Here is a 20,593-nt window from a genome sequence, read left to right as displayed (position 1 = left end):
GCGCGGTGATTTAAAAGTGTTTAATTCATCATACTTCTATTCGATATCGATTGGAAGCAACGGCCGGTTTAAATCATTTGGTGCATGCGTGAAAACGGTACGAAAACCTCAAAAGGTTTCGTCCATTTATGTTACCAACTCTGTCTCTCTAATGCAGTGTTTTGAATGTTTTTGTGTTGTGTTATGATATTTGGTTTATACTATTTTTGGAACGACCTTCAGTCGTTTATTTCTGGCGCACGGCAGGCCGAATTTCAGATGTGCGGCGCAGTTTTTTTTTTTCGGTGTGCCTTAGGGAAGCTGAAGCCAGAAGAAACAAGCAAAACGAGACATACGCGCCCTATCTCTATTTCGCAATGAAGCAAAAAAAAACCCTCAAAAGCAATGTTTGCCTTTTTAGTGACGTTTTGTAACGTTTATTTTTTTGGGTTTGTTCTTTAGTTCTTTTTGTTACAAAAAAAAAAAACAACTTTTACGCCGAGTGTGCGCGAACTGAGCCACCCGAATGCTAACCCGTTTTCGTTCGTGTGTTTTCGCCCCACAGGCACTAGCGCAAAGTGTGGAAAGTATTCTGGACTCGCTGATCAGTGCGGAACTAGAGATGAACAATCTGCCGTACGACAACGTGAACGATCTCATCAAGGGTCTGCAGGTATGGGGTGACGTGACGCATTTCGCGTGATTTCATCACTGCAATAAAAAAGGCACATGATGTAATGGTGTTATAATTTATACCTTTTCAGATCCTTATAACGAACCTAGCCGAGTATAAGCGGCAAAACTATGCGATTGCGAGATCGCTACCGGTTAACGCGGACAGCCACGTCCGGGCAGCGGTCGAACAGATCGACGAACGAATCGACCTATTACGGCAGCGAGCGGAAAATGGCCTTGAAAAGATTCAGGTTCGTTCCCAAAATAGTAGTCCCCTCGCGGCAAAGCCGCAATGAGCAAGTGGTTGAATAACATCGCTCTTATGCTTTTTTATGCTTTACTCCCTTTTTTACAGCAAACACTGAAGCAACGCGAACAGCGGAAGGTGGAAATTCGGGACTATCTCGAGCTGTTGGAGGAGATCGAACGATGGCTTTCGGGGACCAGCATACAGCTGATGGAAGTGACCGAGTGCAGCACGGAGGAGGAAATGCGACGACGCAAAGAGCAAGAAAGTGCTGTGCTGAACGATTTGCGCGCCAAGGAACAGTACTTGCGCGATGTGCTGGACAAGACGGAATCGTACCTGGTGTACAAGGACGTGAGCGATCGGACGGTGACGTTGCGAGAAAATTTGACCCTACTGATACGTATCTTGCGCGAAAAGGCTTTAATACTGGAAAATAACATTCAGCGGCTTGCCGATCATTTGCAACCTGCCACTACGGTGGAGCAGACGGTACAACCGCAAACCGTAGACATTGAAAGTCAAACGAGCCCACTGGCTTCGATGGAACCGGTGCCCGTTTCGCTTGATATAGTGCGCAGTGAAGTGCAAGTTCCTTCGACGGTTGCTGTGTCCACTCAGGAATCATCTGTGCAAACACAACCCGCACCGGAACACTCGACCGATAACATCCTGATCATACAGTCCGTTGTCAACGGGCGGGAAACTGTGCAGATCTCCAATGTACCACGAGCGCACGGTATCGCTGACCAGCCGTTGGAAGAGTCTGTGGTTGTGGAAGCGAAGTACACACAACCCGCCGAAGGTAGAGAGAGTGAACGATCTTCGGAGTTGCTGGTGAAAAACATTCCGACCCAATTCGAGACGACGTTTGTCGAACCAGACGAGACAACGACGGAGATTGTGGTAAACCGGGACGGCTCCAAGAAGATCACTCTGCGCAAGGTGGTACAGCCAGCCCAATCCATTGAGTCAACAATCACAGGAAAGGCTTCGATTGTAACCTCAGTCGAGTTGGCACCAGAGCAGTCTGATGCACCGGCAATAACCGCTGAGGAAAGTACGGTGGTCGTCGACGTTGAAGGTGTTGACGTTGTGCTGGAAGAGCAGAGCACCGAGCAGAAGCAGCAGGAAGACCCAGTGATAGAAGCTAGCTCACCACCTGCCGCCAGCGACGCACCCGTGCTGGAAACGGCGCAAACCGTTGTTGAGGAGGTGCTGGAACAGCTGGAGCAGAAACTGATAACGGCTGAGCAGGCTGTCGAGCAACAGCAGCCGGACGAACCGTCACAGGTATTCGATTCACATGCTCAAAAAATCGCACAAGTAGAGTTGATTGCTTCTATCGTTGAGTCACAAACTAGCAGTAGTACACTATTAGGCGTTGATGCTGCTGCTGCTGCAGTTGTTGCTGCTACCGCTCCTACCGATGCCACTGTTGCAATCGATTCCTTAAGCCTTACCGAACCACTTACAGCCGGCGGGGAATTAAGCGTACCGGTCGAAAGGCCAGTAGAGTCGCTCGAAGACATCTGGCCACCGTCGCAGTATGTATGTGTAGATAACGTTCCGGATAGATCGATACCGGTCTCACCGGTACATGTGCGAACGGAGGAAACGGTTGAAGTGCCTGTACAACGGCAAGAGAGTGAAGAGGCACAACAAGTATGGCCAACCAGCCCCGAACGTGGTTCTGATTACATCGAGATAGAGCCGAATGTCATGAAACCTCAGGAAGTGAAGGAGGAAGAAACAGTAGTTCCAATAGTGATGGAGGAAGCAACGCTAGAACACGTGACGGTAGATCGAGATCAGGAAATTGAGGTGCCTATTGTGATGGAAGGAGTGATTAGCGTGTCGAGTGTGCCTGAGCCGGCTGATACTACTGGTGAAGTTTTGGAACAAACGGTTCAAGTAAAGGAAGATCTTCCTGTACCAACACAAGTTGCAGAAGTTCCCGTAGAAACGATCGTTGTGAAGATTGAGGATGAAAGCAAGCAATTGGAACCCATTGAAACGGTAGTTGTTGAAGCTTCTACCTTGACAGACGAGCCAACGCTGGAAATGATTGAGACCACTACGATGAGTTCCGAACCAGTGGTGGAAACAACGATCACGCGTACCACCGATACAATCGAGGACAGTGATAGCTGCACTACAATAGTAGAAACGGTAGTGATAACCAAGACGACAACAACGGAAGAAGTGATCGAAATTCCGGTGGAGGCTGAACAGCTCGAAGCTACTGCAGGCGATGATCAAGACGAAACGGTACTGATTGAAAAGGTGACGCATGTGACCACGATTGTAGAGCATGTTATGGTCGAGGGTGGAAGCGAGGATGCGCCCGAACGACCAGCAATTGAGGAGATAACGAGTGAACCATCTGCTGAGACGGGACTGGTGAAGCAAGAACAACCAGCGCCACCGGAGCTGGCCGATGATGAGACGAACCTACAGGTACAGGTTGCATCGATCGGTGAAACGCAAAGCTCTTCGTTGCGAGTTTCGATGACCGTTGATCCGACCGAAACGAAGAAGATCAGTGTGAGCTTGATCGAGATTAAACCATCGACTGGGGAAGCTCCTGTGGAGGAAGGCAAACAGACGGCCGCACCAGAGTCGCTGGAGTTTGAAGAGATTTCCGGTCTAAAGGCTGTTGAAGTTGATCCGGGATATGAGGCAGATAAAACGGCTACCGCTGAAGGTGAACCCGATGACGACGATAAGGGCAAGAAGAAGCGCAAGAGAAAGAAGAAGGGCAAGAATGAAAACGAAAAGGCTAGCAATACCGATCAATCGGGTCCGGAGCCGAAACCTTCTGCACCTGCCGATGGACGTTTGTCGGTGGCCCAGGAATCCGAGCAGCGATTCGATTCGTACCAAAGCTTTACGGAGGAAGATCAACCACAGGTTAGCACCGTGAACGTGCTGGAAGAGGCAGTCGAGCCGGAGATGATCGAGGTGCCGATAACGATTCAGGAGAAGATTGTCGTCCCAACCGAGGTGATTGAGGCGATCTATACTGAGGATGTGCAGCAGCAAACTACTCCGATAGAGTTTGCCTCAGGACGGAGCGATTCGGTCGATGTCGAAATCGAGAAGATCACTTCCGAGCGGTTGATGGTACCGATCGATTGGGAGCAACGTTCGATGCAGACATCACCAGAACCAGTGATTCAGCGTACCTCACAGCAAACCTCTCCGCTTACGATCGAGCAGGAGGGTACCGAGCAGGAGACGAAGGAAATCCAAACCACAGCTGTAGAAGCGGCCGAGATTGAAACACAAACCGCTCAACCGGTGGAGCTAATTCAACAAGAAGCTCAAACGGACGCAGTGGAGGATTCGCCCGCTGCTGCACGTGAGATCGATACAGTGGATATGGCCAATCAAACCGTTCCAATCGAAACGAAGGAAACTCAACAGCAGGCGGAGAATGCGGAAGAAATCGTTGGTCCTATTTTGGGACAGATCGTGAAGGAAGTGATCGATCCAGCGACGCTCTACAAACCATCATCGATGCAAACCAGCCCGGTACATTTTGCTGAAGATGCTGAAGCACCAAAAGAGAGCTCAGATGTTCAGACGGCGGACGAAAGTGCACAAACAAGCTTCCCGGAGGTGCAGGATGCGAATGTGGAAACGGAGATGGTGAGTGTTGAAGACCGTGCCAACTCTCCGTTGGCGGAATCTCCAGCTGAGGTGCAATCTTCTGTTTTACAACCTGTATCTACCACGGAAACTGCCATGCAGACAAGCCCGATGCACGATGTGACGGTTGCAGAGCCTTCCACCGTCTCTCCGAAGTACGAAATACAGGATGAAATTCTAATTCAAACAGTCGCACAACCCTCGGCACCGATCTTGGAAAGCGTTGATATGCAAACCGTGCAAGTGCCTACGATGGAATCGGACGCTCAAACCACTCCAGTGACGGTGACGGAAATTACCGAAACTGTCACCATTAGCACACAGACGAAGCAGCAAGAGTCAGCGCCAGCTGGAGAGGAGGTCGTAGAGCCAACGCACGATGAAAAAGAAAGCAAGAACAAGCGTGACAAGAAGAAAACATCGAAGAAATCCAAGGACAAATCGATCCCGATCGAGGTGGAAGTTAGTACGCAGATGGTTGTACCAAGCATGAGCGCTGCCGGTGTACCGTTGGTTGGTGCCGCTGGAAGTGAATCAGTAACGGTGACGAAAACAATCATCACGGAAGGCAAGAGTGTCGATGGGCAGGGAGATATCGGTTTGAACATACAGGTTGACATTGATCCTAGCTTCGGTACGGTTGAGCAGAGCACAATGGCTGGTTCCGCGAAACCATCTACGACGGTCAGCTGTCCCATCAACGAATCGCTGGACACGCTGCAAAGTCAAAATCTGCAGCTGAGCCTGTCCGATTGCTTCTCGATCATCAAGTCGCAGCAAAACTACGCTGAGAATCGCGTCATCCCGTGGCAGGACATTAATCGAATGATGATGAGCATCAAATTCCCGTCGGTATCATCCGCGGAGAGTGATGACCAGCGAGGTAACGATTATCCCATCATCTGCTCCACAAGCTTACCTACGGAAGAGGACGACACGGGCGCCGCGAATGACGACCTACAGCACGTGCTGCAGCTGTTACAGGAGAATGAAAACGATCCAGCTGCACAGCAGCACCTCCTTTTCAATGTCGTGGAAAATGTTGTCAAGTCGCTGGAAGATCTCGATACAGGTGTTGCGCAGGCAAGCGTCTCCGACGGCCCATCGTCGGTGGAACGTGCGAAGCTGCACAGGGTGTACAAAATTCGACTCATTCGCATCGAAGAGCACATCGTGAAGATAATTACGTACGTGCAGCGCTCTAAGACCGGCCCCAACAAGGAGGTGGACGAGTGCCTAAACCATCTTCTGCGCCAGGTAAAAGCACTAGAGCAAACTGTAGCCGATGGAGAGCAGAAGTTGGATGCAAATGCTACCGAGCTGCGTACAATCAGCGGTAAGGTGCGTGCTCTAAGCAATACCGTCGCTGGAATTGAAAGCACCTTCGGTGACCTCGTAGCGAACGATACCATGTTCATCGCGACAAAGCTATGCATGATTCGGGAAATTGAAATGAACTGTCGCGTCGCACAAAACTCCTTAACGGCGTGCACAAACGAGTACAACAGTCGGGAGCTGAAATCGGAGGACGATGGCAAGCTGCCGGGTGAGATGGAGCAAATCGGCCATCAGCTGCGCAGGTTGGAGAATGGGCTGGTGCTGGAAAGCAACAAGCTGATCCAACTCGGCAGCCTTGCCGAAGAGTACGAGCAGACGCTGCTCGAGTTCCAGGAGATCACCGCCACCGCGGAAGTGTTTATCGAGAACGAGATCGTAACGAACTCGCTCGAGGAGCTGCAGGAGGAAATGCAACGCTATCGTAAGTTCTTCGTGAATCTGAACCACTGCAAGGCGATACTGGAGTCGCTGGAAACGAACCTCGATCCACTGACGCGTCAGAAGTATGCCGAGCTGCACTCTTCGCTGTACAATCGTACGAAGGTGATCCTGGAGCGGGCTGTTGATCGAGCTGGTAAGCTTGCACTGGCCGCATCGCGCTGGACCGTGCTCGAGAAGGACATGGTCGCGGAACAGCAGTGGCTTCAGGTGGCTCAGCAGCGTGTGCCCGACTTGAGTAATGTCTCGTCGCAGGACTACGAACGGTACATTACAATGTACGAGTCGCTCGACCAGGATATTGGCAATCACTTGACGAAATTGCGATCGTACAATGAGACGGCACGCCGCATGCAAGAACTGATCTCCGCCCCGATCGTTGAGAAGGAAAGCAACGATGCGCTGGTAGTAGCGATGCAGCTAAAGGAAGAGGTTTCGCTCTACCTACGCCTGCTGACCAAGTTCAAGACGCATTGGAATCAGTACAATGTGCACGCCGACCGTCTGGGTGACTGGGTCCATCAGAACGAGGGCAGACTAGCGTACATCACGATCGAAAAGAACCTGTCCGAAACGTCGGTCGATCATATGCGAACGTTCTGGGAAATTAAGGCCCAGTACGAGGTGCTCAACAACAAGGTGTACAAGAGCGCTTGCGAAACATTCGATCGTGCGCTGGATACGATCCCTGTGACAGATGAACAGTTACAGCGACAGCTGCACGGTCAGCTCCTCGACAACTGGTACGCCGTCTCGAGCCGCATCGACAACATCCAGCGCGACATTACGGACTCGATGAAAACGGAAGGTACGCCACCAAGCGACAAGCTGGCATTCATCGAGCAGGAGCTGCAGGAGATTGCACGCGAGTTCGATAGTACCAAGTCGGTGCTGAAGAGCCACGATGATCTGTACCTCTACATCGAGCGGATACAGACGCTCAAAACGCGCATCCAGCTGATCGATACCCAGCTGGTCAGTCAGTTCGCCCTCGCCCTCGACTGTGACACGGAGGAGGTAAATGCGATCTTCACGCGATCACGCTTCCTGCTGCACCAGATAACGGATGAGCTGCAAGCAGCGGAAACGTTCTACGGCCGGTTGGAAGACATTGAGCAGGGCATTGCAGCTCAGGAGCAGCGCTTAGCAGATATTGCTCGTGTGCTGGATGAGTGCAGTGGTAGCGTTAATGGTAAACGATCGGCCATTGAGAAGGCTCTGACGGACTGCAAAACAAGCCAAGAAGCACTCGGACCTTGTTGGAACGAGTTGATGCGCTTGCGCCAGATGCTTCACACGCTGCCGATGAACCTGAAGGTGTCCGTGTCGCCACTACAAACCGAGCGTGATCTGTCGACGCTACAAAATGTGCACAATGATCTGGAGCGCCGCTCGGAAGAGGTGATGACGCTGCTACGCAACCGCTTGGCACTGTGGAACAAGTTCCACAAGCAGCTCGACATGATACAGGAGCATGTGCAGGAGACGGAGTTCATGATGGAGCTGTTGCAGCTCCAGGAAAGTGCTGACTACAACCGACTGCTAAAGGCTACGGAACGGTTAGATGTAAGTGGATCATTGAAATCGTTTTTAAGGTTTTAAAGATGTAAGAAGACATTCCATTCATTCCCATTTTTAGACACTTCTGACGGATATTGAAAGCAGAAAGGGCATGATTGAGGATTTGCACACGATCGCCCAGCCGCTGGTGGAAACGTCCGACGAGAGTGTGTCGGCCGAGATCCAGGAAACCGTGCAGCAGATTAGCGTCGTGTGGGAAAGTACGCGCGAGAACTTGCGCGATCTGTGCGACCGGTACGAGAAGGCAGTGAAACTGTGGCAACACTATCACGACGTCTGTGAAGCGGTGAAAGATTGGGTCAACCATGAGTACACGGATTACGATGATTTGCACCGGCTGGAAGATCTCCCACAGGTGGAAGTGTACCAGCAGGCACTGCTCGATCAGCGCCAAGAGGTTGAGAAGCTGCGTAAACTGATCGGTGACATCAACGAGCAGGTTGGGTTCAACATTGGCGATACGCTGCTGACGGAGATCGACGAGTGTAGTAAGAAGCTGGAAGATATCGAGCGGAATGTGGTGGAGCAACGAAGCAAGGTACATGAGCGGGAAGTTGCACGAACGGAGAAGGCTAATACCGTGCAATCGTCCCGTGGTTTGTTGAACCACATTCAGCAGGTAAGTTGGAGTTTGATGCCCAATGCCTGAGAGATGTTCTTTACTGACGTTTCTGTTTTGTTTTTGCAGAGCCTCCAGCAATCGGCACACTCTCAGCGTACTGCCGACGAGAATCTGTACAATAAGATCGTTGATCTACGCTCGTACATGTTGAGTCTGTGCGGAACAATCGCCCGTCTTAAGGACATTCAGCGCGAACGCGAACCAGCGGATGATAATGGCAATCTGCAGAATCTGCACTCAATTTCGCAAAATCTGCTACAGGATTCGTTCCAGCAGTACCAGGAGTTGGTGCAGCAGCTCGTCACTCAAACGGAGGATGATGAGCGCTTGTTAGAATTCTGGCAAGAGTATCTTCAGTTTGTGCTGACGTTCCTGTCTGAACCTATCCCGAGCGATTACGGTCAGCTGAAGGCACACCGCGAACAATGTCGGCTCATTAGAATGCTACTGATAAGCCTCCGCAAAGTGCTGCTACAGAAGAGCAAGATCGACGTCCGGTTGGTGGAGCGGTTCAACGAGCTGAGCGAACTGCATGCCGATCGGATCGATCGTTTCTCGGAACGAATCACCGAAACAGACAATCGACTGTGGCACTGGGAAAAGTTCCGTTCGCTTGGTGACGATCTGTATGAGGCACTCGCTAACATCGAACGGGAAAAGTTCACGCTCCAGCTGGAGTACATCAATCTGCAGGAACTGCCGAAGCTGATCGGCAAGGTTAACGGTTTGCTGGAACAGTTCCCCCGGCTGGATGGTGATCTGAGCGCAATGAATCAGGAGCTGTCGCAGCTGACACTGTACACGAAGGACGAATGTACGCTGGTGGGAATGCGAAGCGAACAGGGTAAGATTGCGGAAAAGATTTCCAAGCTGCAGGACAATGTGGAAACGTGGAAGAACTTCTTGTTCGGCATCGAAGAGCTGCACGGTCGGTTCGGGAAGCAATCGTACGAGGTGGAGACGAGTTTGCGCGAACTGCAAGAGTGTCTGGATGAGCTGGAAGCGGATCAACGTAGTACGGCCGGTTCGGGCATGGAGCATCGGTTGAGTGGTGTGCAGGCACGACTGAACCTCGTCAAGAATCATCACGTCCGATTGAACACGGTACGGGCGAATCTGGAACAGGTTGGCCAAGTGCAGGAAGAGCTCAAGGCATGTATCAGCATGTTCGATGTGCAGCGCCTGCACAAACGCGTTTGGACGTTGTGGCAGATCTTCAGCAAGCTGGAGCAGCGTATCGTACTGCAGGTGAAGCGTAGCGAGGAGGCGTCACGCAATAGAAAACTCTTCCTCGAGCACTATTACTCGCTGACAGAATGGATGCGACTGTTTGAGAACAAGCTGAACGATACGAACAAGTACGAGTCCTGTACCGACGATCAAGTGTTCATTCGCAGTATGGAGGAATCGATGCGTCAGGAGTTAGCGTTGAAGGAATGCGAAAAGGATTGGCTTACCTCCATGGGCAAGGATCTGCTGGCGCACTGTTCAACGGCGGAAGAGCACACCGAAATTATGAACCATCTCGAGAAGCTTCACGCACAGTGGGACTATCTGTGGCGACTGTGCGACAGTCGCGCTCAGAAGATATCGGAAATTGAGGTAACGATGCGTTCGCTGGAATTGCGCATTGCCGAGCTGCGAGCGTGGATGGAAACGATCGAGCGCGAGCTTCGGATGCCGTTTGCGGTGGACAGTTTGGAGAAAACCAATCTGGACCGATTGCTGGACGATTACGAAAAGCTACAGCGATCAATCGAGGGCAACAGTGGTAATGTGGCGGAAGTATTGAATCTGTGCGAGATGTTGTTCATTGATGTGCAGTCGTGGAATGTGCATATTAACCGTCGAAGCATTCAGAATGATGCAAAGGATCTGGACTGGCGGTGGAAGAACGTGTGCATGGAGTCAGGCCGTCGAAAGCAGGATCTACTGGCCCTGTGGAACATGCTGCTGGAGTTGCAGAAGATTGTGGAATCGCACCAGCAATGGGTGCACGAACAGCACGCGTACGTTCGACGCCTAGAGCAATCGGCCTCTTCCCTCGATGGCGATCAGCTGGCCGATGAGCTGGAAAGTATCGCGCTTCGAATGAATGATGTCGTTGCACAGGAACCGATCCAATGCATCATGCGCCGGCTGTACATATCGGTGGCGCACCACGATCGCATCACGGCCGATGGTTTGCGCTTCCTCACAGCCCCAGCCCAGCAAATGCTGCTACTCTGGGAACGACTACACGTGAGCCTAACCAGTCTGCGTACCGAGGTAGAACGCTACCGATCGGAGTACGGTACGTTCGTGATGGAGTACGAGCGTATCATTCTCGCGCTGACACAGATCGACGTGCAGGTGACGCAGATCGAACACATTCCCCCGGAACAGACAGCAGATGGTCCGGTGTCTGCGGAAGCACGCATTGATCGCTTACGAGAGCTTCACAGTGAGCTGCTGTTCGTGGTGAACCTGTTCGAAAAGGAGGACACGCTCGGTGCGGGCCTAATCGAACGACACGCCAACAATAACACCATGACGGAAGACATTCGACAGAAGATGGCTGAATATCACGAGCTGGGCAATAGCGTCAAGACGCGCCTCGATGCACTGCTAACCCGAGCAACGGAAGCGTTCGAAGTACGCCACGAAAAGGAAGTGGCCGTCCAGGTAAATACACTGCGGCTCGAGCGCAGTGAGTCCATTACAGCGAAGGATGCCTACCGCTATCAACTGGAGACGGCACTGACCGAAGCTGACACCAACCTGCGCAAGCTGGAGGAAGCGATCGAAGCAATCAATGCGAACAACTTCATGTCGTCGACGCAGAACGTTTCCAAAGCGTCCGCTGCCTGCGAGTCCTCGATCGAGCTGATCAAGCATTTGAGCACACTGCTGCTTGCAGAATGTCACGCCACAGTGGAGGAAGCTTTCAGTGTGCGTGTGAAAGAAGAAACGGAACGATATCATCGTTTGTTGACCGTGTGGAAGGAGAAGCAAGAGCAGCTGGAAGAATCAAGGTACGGCAATCATGCACCTGCGTACACGTGCGCCTCATCCAGATTGGCTTTGAGTGTTTGAGTGTGTTACACGCTACTCGCCATTAACCAAATGCCATACATTTCCAAAATTATTGCAGCTTTTAATCATTCACACATTTCTATTTCTCTTTCTATCCACTGTTTCCGACTCGAACACGGTTCCCTTGTCACCTGATGATGGGCCACTGACTCCATTCGCCGAAACAATCGCTATCCACATACACACTCTGTATCACTTCTGCTGACACCTGTTCTTCTTCATTAAACGCTCTGTAACTCTCGCTCTCTCTATCTATCTGTCTGTCTGTCTGTTCGCCGCATCGTGCAGGATCATTCCTAATGCTTACAATTTTAACTGCGTACAGTAAGTGCTACACTATACCTGTTTCTATTCCTCCTAACTCCTTCAATACTCTCCACGTATCACCAGCTATTGCGACGGTGTGTATTAATGCTTCCTCCCTCTCTTTCCCTTTAGCAATGCGGACTACCTAACGTGTCCGCTGTGTACGAACCGCAACTGGCAGCAGATCGATAACGATCTATGGCGCCTCGAGCAGTGGCTCGCTATGGCGGAATCGACGCAGCGCAATCAACTCTCCAGCCCACCATCCGACATCGATGCGCTGGAGGACACGATACAGGACCATCGCGAGTTCCTGCTCGATCTCGACAGCCACAAGAGCATCATCAAGTCGCTCAACATTGTCGGCGAACATCTGGCGACGCACACGCGCGATACCGATCGGGCGGCCAAGTTGCGCGAGCGGCTGCAGAAGAACAACCGCCGCTGGGATGCCGTCTGTACCGGGGCGTCCCGCTGGCAGTCGGCACTGAACAGTGCGCTGATGGAGAACCGCGAGTTCCATCGGACGATAGCGGAGCTGAGCGGATGGTTGGAGCAGACGGAGAACAAGATCAAGAGCTCCGAACCGATCGATCTGACCAGCGATCAACGGTTGGTGGAGAAGAAGTACCGCATGTTCCGGGAGCTGCGGGCGGATCTGATGCGTTGCGAGCCGCGGGTCGTGAGTCTGCAGGAGACGACCTCCCAGCTGACAAAGTACGTCGATGCGAACAAGTCGGAAAAGTTCGATGAAGTGTATGCAAAGTAAGTTGTGATGGAGCTATCGAATCTCAGAATACTGATTGCGAATAATTCTCTTACTTTTAGGCTGACTGATCTTCGGCTGCGCTTCCACTCGATCCGCCGCCTGGTGGAGATGTACATCATCAAGATAGGTGCCGCGTTGGGCTATGACAGCAGCACCAGCCTGGCCGAAATTCCTTCCTCCTCCTCGAACGCCTCGCTGGCGACCGTCGATCGGCAGCAGGCACGACGCCGACAGGCATCCGAACAGCAGGAGGTAGGTGCAAGCGAGGACGCATCTAGATGTGTCATTCTTTGAGAATATATCTTGCCACCACCACCACCACCACCACCAATACCACCAAAACCACCACCAAAAACCTATCCAACCTCTTATTATACCATCACCAACTATTCATCGCACACCGCCAACGAAGCTTTTGCTGTTGTCTACGTCGTTGTCGTCGTCGTCGACATCGTTACCACCAGTCGCGGACTTACTGCGGCGGCGGTCTCAGTTTTGTTTGTTGCACACAGTCTGTTTGTCTGTAAGTAGTTGAGAGAGTTTTCGCACGCCTAAAACCGCCACGTCACGTCACGCCACCTTCGAACTGCCCCACAAAATCACGCGTGTATATCAGCGTCCTTCTATCATCAAGCTCCTCCAAACACCACTACTTTCGGAGTACGTTGTTAGCCATCATCTGTGTCTTCTTTGTGCCTGTTGAGCTCCTGTCATCTGCCACTACCCATAAGCAAGCCATGCAAGAGGCACCATTCAAGTGTATTGAAGGATATGTGAGAATTAGAGCCAAAAGTATAGTACACCTTCGTAAAGTCTAATTGGACAACTCTGACTGTTACTCAGAACCTATTGGACTTGCCATTCGCTGCTGTTATTGTAGCTCTTTTCCTATCAAAATTATACCTTTCCATAATTCATACCATCTTTTCCAATCCCACTACCATTCCCCCACCATTTCCAATCCATACATATACATAATCGATTTATGTGTGAACTTCATCAAATTTGACTCCTCTTAACATGCTCCAATTGGAATTTGTAATCAATATTGATTTTTTTCTCATTTCTTTCTTTTTTACGTATACTTTAAACACCTTTATTATCTGCTCCGCCACCGTTTGAACCCAAAACCCAAAATGCCTTTTACTCGTATATAGAGGCACCAGCAAGATGGTAGCGGATCCCGAAACCATCCATCACAAGCGTCGGCACACGATTCCAGTACAAAGTAATTATTTAGCGTTTTTTGTTTGTTTGTTTGTTTATTTGTTAAGTTTTGTTAAGAGAGTTGAGAGCAGCTGTGTTGTTGGTAGAACGTTGTTTGAGTAGTTTGTTGAATAGTTACTAAATGTGTTTTTTTTTTCCTTTGCCAAAGCTATTGTGCTGTAGATGTTGAGCTAAGTTAAAGATGAGTAGAGCAGGAAAATGTGATCTGCAACCTATCAGTATTCAATTAGGACCTTAGTATTAAGTTTTAAGACCTAAGAATAGATAACAGAGGATCAATCTGCTTTAATTGTAGCTTGATTTATCATGATTTGGATCGTTATAATGTTCAGGATGTTTAGGATGTTCAGAAAAGTGTTTTATGTTCACAAGATAACAAGTTACAGCACCATTCTAACGCCGCTTCTTTCCTCTTCCCAGCATTGGCAGTGCAGAGGGCGACGACGATGTCATCAACACCACGATACTCACGCGAAGCTATCGATTCTTGGGCCGTGTCATACGTGCCTCGTTGCCCATCCAGGCGATGCTGTTATTGCTGCTCGGTGTGGTCACGCTCATGCCCCACGGTGAGGAGTACTCCTGCACCCTGGCCAACAACTTTGCCCGCAGCCTGGAACCGATGCTACGCTATCCGAACGGTCCACCACCGATCTAGCGACCTGCGAACGAGCGGGCCGCAACAACCACCACCACCACCACCACAATCCAATATCCCTTCCCTGACTCCATTCCTTGTGTTCCTTTTATAAAGCGCAAAATGAGGCAATTTTAGTGTGAGAGAGAGAAAATGGGAACAAATGCTCCCAGCAGTGCCCGGATAGCTCTTCAAACATGGAAAGAATGGCACACTGTATGCTGTACAGCCTTTAGAAACAACACACCGTACATAAATATTGTATTGCCATTTTGTTTTTGCACATACTTACATTAGCTAGCTATAGTTCGAATGGCGAATCGAAAACCAACGAAAAGCACGACGCAGTAGTATAACCGCGCGTGTAGCAAACCGAGAAGGGAATACTCTTCTTCTTAATACCTTTTAAGTACACCCTTTAAGCTCGATATAACTTTGGTAAACAGAAGAGCTGCTGGCAACTAATCTACCCCCTCACTAACCTTTTAGATGTATTTAAGCATTTTTTGCATTGTTTTGTTTTCAGCGCTGAAGTGGCATTCTTATGACGGTTTAATTTTATTTTTGTTTTAGGTCTATATATTTAGCGTGATATAATAAAAGTATTCTAGGTTGTCTAGAAATGTTATCGAATTGGGTTTGGATTTTTCGATTGAATTACTCAACAAACAGAAGATTCCGAAAAAGATGATCTACTCGATGGGCCCAAAAAGGTCAACCATCGGAGCCTAAAAGAAGACTTCCGTGCGAGTAGAAAAAGTCCTAATTGAGGCTAGCAGAGATCTGTTGAGAACAAAATATACCAGAATAAACGATAAACAAGCAAACTGTATGTGCTGTTGATCACTGTTGGGGTAGGTCAAGAGCACGTGCTTCAATGCTTCCAGATCACAGCGAATTTCAAGTAGGTTTTTTGTAGGTCATGAACCTAGATTTGATAATGCTCTACACAGTGGCGCACACCGCAAGATAACAAACCTTTTCACCCAATTTGAAATGTGTGGTATGTGCAGACTAAACATTGCGATAACAGAAACAGTTCATCACAACATCGTACATACACAGACACACAGGATTAGCACACGCAGTGCCAAATTTATGGGCCAGTACTAGCTTATGTTACACCCGAAATTAGATAAAAATGGTTGCAGTAGTCGGAAGCCGTTAGTAGTTTTCGTTTAGATTTCACAGGAACAGCATGGCGTTTGAATACATCGAAATAACGGATCCTCTGTTCGTGCAGAACTTAGGGAAATGTGAAGAGGACGACTACCTCATGGTACGAGCCAAGCGGTACAGTCATGTGCCGATCAAGATTCCAAACTGGGTGCCCCAGGCTCACTGCTTTAGCATAGAGTAAGAATCCACGCCCAAAGAGGCATTATACCTTTCATAACGTGTCCACGTGTGTTTTACAAGCTTTAAGAATCACGAGAAGGAGCTGCTCGAAGCGGAAGTGTATCCAGATGACGTGTGGGTCATATCCTATCCGAAGAGTGGAACAACCTGGGTCCAGGAGATGGTTTGGTGCATCTGCAACGATCTTAACTTTGAAGCAGCCCGAGCGAAAAAAATTAGCGCTCGCTTCCCTTTTCTGGAGTAAGACACACATTTACACAGTATTGTGTGATAATAGGGCATCCCTTGCTAACAATGCTTCTTTATCTTTCTTTCTTTCCCAGAATTGGTTTACAATCTGCTGCTTTACACTTCTCGTTCAAGGATGTGAAAGATATGCCCCGTCCTCGCTTCATCAAATCACACCTACCAGTGTCGATGCTGCCGAAGCGCTACTGGGAAGTTAAACCCAAAACCATACACATCCGACGCAACCCAAAGTCGGTGGCCGTTTCGTACTTTTATCACTCGCAGGGCATCCATTACCGTGGTTCGATGGATACCTTTCTGCGATCGTTTGTTCGCGAGCATCAGTTTTACTCACCGTACCATGCGCACGTGATCGAGTACCACGAGCTGCGAGATTGTGACAACATACTCCATGTCTCATTTGAAGAGATGAAGCGCTATCTGCCAGCGGTTGTGAGGAAGGTTTGTCAGTTTTTTGGGAAGTCTTATAGCAAAGCGGAGCTGGAACTGCTGTATCAGCATCTTTCCTTCAAGTCGATGCGTGACAATCCAGCTGTCAATTTTGAAAATCCAAAAGGCCCAACCAAAGGGGAACCGTTTATGCGGAAAGGTGAAGCGGACGGCTGGAAGAAGGAACTGACACCCGAGCAGATCCATATGCTTGACGAGTGGACCAAGGAAAGAGTGCCAAATCCTGTGCACAGGAAATTGTTTGAATAACTGCTTGCATAAGGAGGATCAAACTGATAGGCAATAAAAATGAGAAATAAAGCAAGGGCAATCCTGTCAATTCCTACAAAGCCGGGTCTGATTTCTTTTCTAATCAGAATCGCCAACACAATTAGAATGTATTGCCGAAGAAGGTTTTATAAAGATGTCAAGTAGAATTTTGGGTTTTTAAGAATCGATGGATAAGTAACGAGTCGCTATACAGGGTTTCCCACGATTTATTGGTCAGTTCCCATGATTTTTTGGTACGTTCCCACGATTTTTTGATCGTTTCCCATAGATTTTTGGTTCGTTCCCATAATTTATTGGTATTTTCTGAGTGGATATCAATACAATTGGAACTAAAAATTCTGGGAAACGGCCAAAAAATCGTGGGAACGCATCAAAAAAATATATAGAACCCAGCAAAAATTGATGGGAACCAACCAATAAATCGTGGGGGAAACCCTGTAATGATGGACTTAACGTGATCGTCGATCTTACCAATGTGCAGCAAATGAATTCCGCCAAGGCCAGAGCCTGGTGGGCCCGTGATGCTACTTGTATGGTATCAGACGACCCAATTCCACCAAGATCCCTGTTAAATCATAGACAATGTTAGATAATGCATGTCACGCCCCCTTGAGTTGGCAATACGGCATGGGATCGTCTGCAATTAAGACCAGAATAATGAAGTGTCAGACGATAGCGCTAGACGCGGTGTGTGTTATTGTCGTTACAACATACTCGTCTTGGGTTCAAAACTCGTATAGATCGAGAACACTTTATAGGCATAGGCACGTTAACTGATAACTGTTTTGCTGCGTACAAACCAAACAGCTCCCAATGGAGCCAAGCCGAAACAATAGTCGTGGTAGTAAATAAAACCAATGCTATGCTAACCACTCTTGCCGCAGGTCAAGAACGTTCGAGCGGGCTTGAAATGATCCATATGAAGAATTATCATGCAATACAACAGAAATGATCACGGCACAGCAACCTTCCGTTTGTTACTGTAGGTCATGAACCTACACCGTTTCGCTGTAAAAGCCAGATGAGCAAACGGATGTGTGCGTGCATGTGTAAAAGATAGCTCGTCTGATAATGACGGGCATCGAAAGCAGCAAGATAACAAACCATTTCACCAGCGATTGCCCTCTCTCTCTCTCTCTCTCATCGATAAGGATTGCACTGCATCTGTGCAGCCTGTCAGACAGTACTGCAGTCTTGCCACGTGAGGAAATGCGATAACAGGAAGAGGTTTGTCTCAATATATTACAGTTCGTATACATCAGTTTGTTTGTGCTCTTAGCAAAAAAACCACTGGCAATCCCTTCTCGGTGCAATATCCCCGTACCGGTAGTAAATCATGTTACAAAAGCTGGATGTAGATAAATACGAATAGACCCGATTGCCGCAGTTGGTTGGCAGTTGTGCTTTGGACGCTTCGGAAGCAGCATGTCGTTTGAATACATCGAAATAACGGATCCACTGTTCGTGGAGAACAAGGAGCAAACGGGAGAGGATGACTACATCATGGTGCGTGCGAAACAGTACAGCCATGTACCGATTAAGATTCCCAACTGGACGCCACAGGCTCACTGCTACACAACTCTGTAAGAATCTACAATTGAGAGAGTCTTTATCCCTATACTAATGAGCAATATGTTTTTAGGTTTAAACAATACGAGCAGGAACTCCTTGAAGCGGAAGTGTACCCAGATGATGTGTGGGTCTTTTCCTATCCGAAGAGTGGAACGACCTGGACTCAAGAGATGGTTTGGCTGATCTGTAACGATCTTAACTTTGAAGCAGCGCGAGCAGAATCTTTACAAATCCGCTTCCCTTTTATGGAGTAAATAATATCTTCTACCATGCTCTATAGCTAATGTGGTATCTCTTGCAGAAGATTCCAATACAAATCTTTCTATTTTTTTGGTTTTCCAGTGTTAGTCTAATACATCCCACTGATACGAGTTCATTTGAGCGTGCAAAAAATACAGCACGTCCTCGCTTCATCAAATCGCACCTTCCAGTGTCCATGCTGCCGAAGCGCTACTGGGAAGTTAAACCGAAAACAATATACATCCGACGCAACCCAAAGTCGGTGGCCGTTTCATACTTCTACCACTCGCAGGGCATCCATTACCGTGGCTCGATGGATACCTTTGTACGATCGTTTGCCCGTGAGCATCAGTTTTACTCACCGTACCATGCGCATGTGATCGAGTACCATGAGCTGCAGGATTGCGATAACATCCTATACCTTTCGTTCGAAGAGATGAAGCGCTATCTGCCAGCGGTCGTGAGGAAGGTGTGTGAGTTTTTCGGCAAAACGTACAGCAAGCCGGAGCTGGAACTGCTGTACCAGCACCTTTCCTTCAAATCGATGCGTGACAATCCAACTGTCAACTATAAAAGTCGAGATCCAACGAAGAAAGGGGAGCAATTTATTCGAAAAGGTGAAGCAGAAGGCTGGAAAAAGGAACTGACACCCGAGCAGATCCAACTGCTCGATGAGTGGACCAAGGAAAAGGTTCCAAATCCTGAGCAGAGGAAATTGTTTGAATGATTACAGAAGCTCATGGATCGCTTCAGATCGCTGAATTCGATTGAAAGTTTCGATTAGCAATGAATAAAATTCTCATCAAAAATATTGTACCAAACTGAAAGAAAATAAAGAATAATATTAAGCAGCAATGGTAGAACTTCTCTTGCACTTGAACCCACTGACCTGCATCGAGCAAAGTATCACATCCAGCGTACTGATCAGGCGTACAGTGCTTGCCAGACTATTCTGCACCGAAGCGAAACAGCCCGTATGATTGATGATGCTCGTGCCATGTAGGGCGGCGGTTCGTAACAGCTCCGTTACGCCGAGATTGATACGCTCCCCGCCCGTACAGTGATGATGTTGCTTCCGGCAGCAGCTAATTGGAACTAGCGCGGGAGTCTGGCCACCGTCTGGCAGCAGTAGCCTTGGCAGAAAATTGCAATTAATTAACCACACTATCACAGCTTGTCACCGCCATTTCATTACCTTCTAAATTGATCTTCCTTTTCCGGCGTTTCCCACAACATTCCCGTCCAGTCGGTGTGGTTTTGCACGCCGCAGCACTGAGAGTGAGTTTGTAGGTTGTTCCAAAAATCACTCCACACGCTGTCAAACTGATACATCTCCAGTCCACCGTACAGCGAATCCTGCACCGTACTGTAGGTGATACTGATGAAACGAAAGAACAACAGCATTAGGAGCAGGTTCGTGAGCATACAGCAGCACGTTAGCACGCTCCACAGGTGGGACATTCCGTTCAGATGACGGCTGTAGGGATCGTGAAAGAACCGGTTCGATAGTAGGATGGAGGATCCGTGCAGCAGTACGGCCTGTACGTCGACAAGCTGCAGCAAACGTAGGCCCAGCAACCAGAGCTGCTTTGTAGCAGTTGCACCACCACTAACCAGCATGCCATCGTACTGCTCCAGTAGTTGCGAGCGAAGGTTTTCCTGCAGCACTACCTTCGAAAGGGCAATGAGCACAAGCAAAACGTGTACGGCGACTGTTAGATAGTAAATACAACGATTGGGAACCATTTTTTTTTCGGTTGAATAAATATCACAAATACAGCACGCAACAGGTGGAGCGAAGAAGCTGGACTAGCAAGGTTGCTTGGATGCGGAAGTAAACAACTGCCTCGCTTCACCTGGCAACCGATATAACGGATGGTAACCAGGGAAAGGTTTGTTGTAGCT

The 20,593-nt window shown here is 49.0% G+C and overlaps 4 protein-coding genes across 11 annotated transcripts in view; 3 read left to right on the top strand and 1 right to left on the bottom strand.

Moving 5' to 3' along the window:
- LOC121595288 (nesprin-1) overlaps window positions 1-15,181 on the top strand; it is an 85,480-nt gene extending 70,299 nt beyond the window's left edge. For 5 of the 7 annotated variants that reach the window (XM_041919161.1, XM_041919166.1, XM_041919160.1 and 2 more), the window contains 10 exons: window positions 545-652; window positions 744-905; window positions 1,010-7,897; window positions 7,971-8,531; window positions 8,601-11,548; window positions 11,898-11,933; window positions 12,048-12,680; window positions 12,744-12,936; window positions 13,842-13,912; window positions 14,332-15,181. In XM_041919161.1, the coding sequence (XP_041775095.1) occupies window positions 545-652; window positions 744-905; window positions 1,010-7,897; window positions 7,971-8,531; window positions 8,601-11,548; window positions 11,898-11,933; window positions 12,048-12,680; window positions 12,744-12,936; window positions 13,842-13,912; window positions 14,332-14,569 (11,838 nt within the window). In that variant the 3' untranslated portion in view covers window positions 14,570-15,181. Of the gene's footprint in view, window positions 1-544; window positions 653-743; window positions 906-1,009; window positions 7,898-7,970; window positions 8,532-8,600; window positions 11,549-11,897; window positions 11,934-12,047; window positions 12,681-12,743; window positions 13,208-13,841; window positions 13,913-14,331 lie in introns of all 7 variants that reach the window. The other 2 variants (XR_006005150.1, XM_041919162.1) reach the window with 2 other exon arrangements.
- Window positions 15,182-15,665: 484 nt separating this feature from the next.
- Window positions 15,666-17,034, top strand: LOC121595289 (luciferin sulfotransferase-like). Its single transcript, XM_041919167.1, has 3 exons — window positions 15,666-15,904; window positions 15,968-16,147; window positions 16,231-17,034. Exons 1-3 carry the CDS (start codon window positions 15,747-15,749, stop codon window positions 16,853-16,855), a joined length of 963 nt encoding a protein of 320 aa, XP_041775101.1. The 5' UTR covers window positions 15,666-15,746; the 3' UTR covers window positions 16,856-17,034.
- A 1,023-nt stretch (window positions 17,035-18,057) lies between these two features.
- Window positions 18,058-19,415, top strand: LOC121595653 (luciferin sulfotransferase-like). Its single transcript, XM_041919786.1, has 3 exons — window positions 18,058-18,459; window positions 18,519-18,698; window positions 18,791-19,415. The coding sequence occupies exons 1-3, from the start codon at window positions 18,302-18,304 to the stop codon at window positions 19,413-19,415; spliced, it is 963 nt and encodes a 320-aa protein (XP_041775720.1). The 5' UTR covers window positions 18,058-18,301.
- LOC121595654 lies at window positions 19,271-20,522 on the bottom strand. 2 transcript variants are annotated; one of them, XM_041919788.1, is made up of 4 exons: window positions 20,303-20,393; window positions 19,884-20,066; window positions 19,578-19,821; window positions 19,271-19,509 (listed from the first exon to the last, which is right to left on the bottom strand). In XM_041919788.1, exons 1-4 carry the CDS (start codon window positions 20,311-20,313, stop codon window positions 19,438-19,440), a joined length of 510 nt encoding a protein of 169 aa, XP_041775722.1. In that variant the 5' UTR covers window positions 20,314-20,393; the 3' UTR covers window positions 19,271-19,437. The 2 variants fall into 2 exon arrangements, with proteins under 2 accessions (XP_041775722.1, XP_041775721.1); XM_041919787.1 differs by having other exon boundaries at window positions 19,884-20,522.
- Between the last annotated feature and the right edge of the window lie 71 nt (window positions 20,523-20,593).

This window comes from Anopheles merus, chromosome 3R (assembly GCF_017562075.2).
Source record: "Anopheles merus strain MAF chromosome 3R, AmerM5.1, whole genome shotgun sequence".
Classification (NCBI taxonomy): domain Eukaryota; kingdom Metazoa; phylum Arthropoda; class Insecta; order Diptera; family Culicidae; genus Anopheles; species Anopheles merus.
Note: the sequence above shows the minus strand (reverse complement) of the source record. Positions and strands in the feature narration are given on the sequence as shown.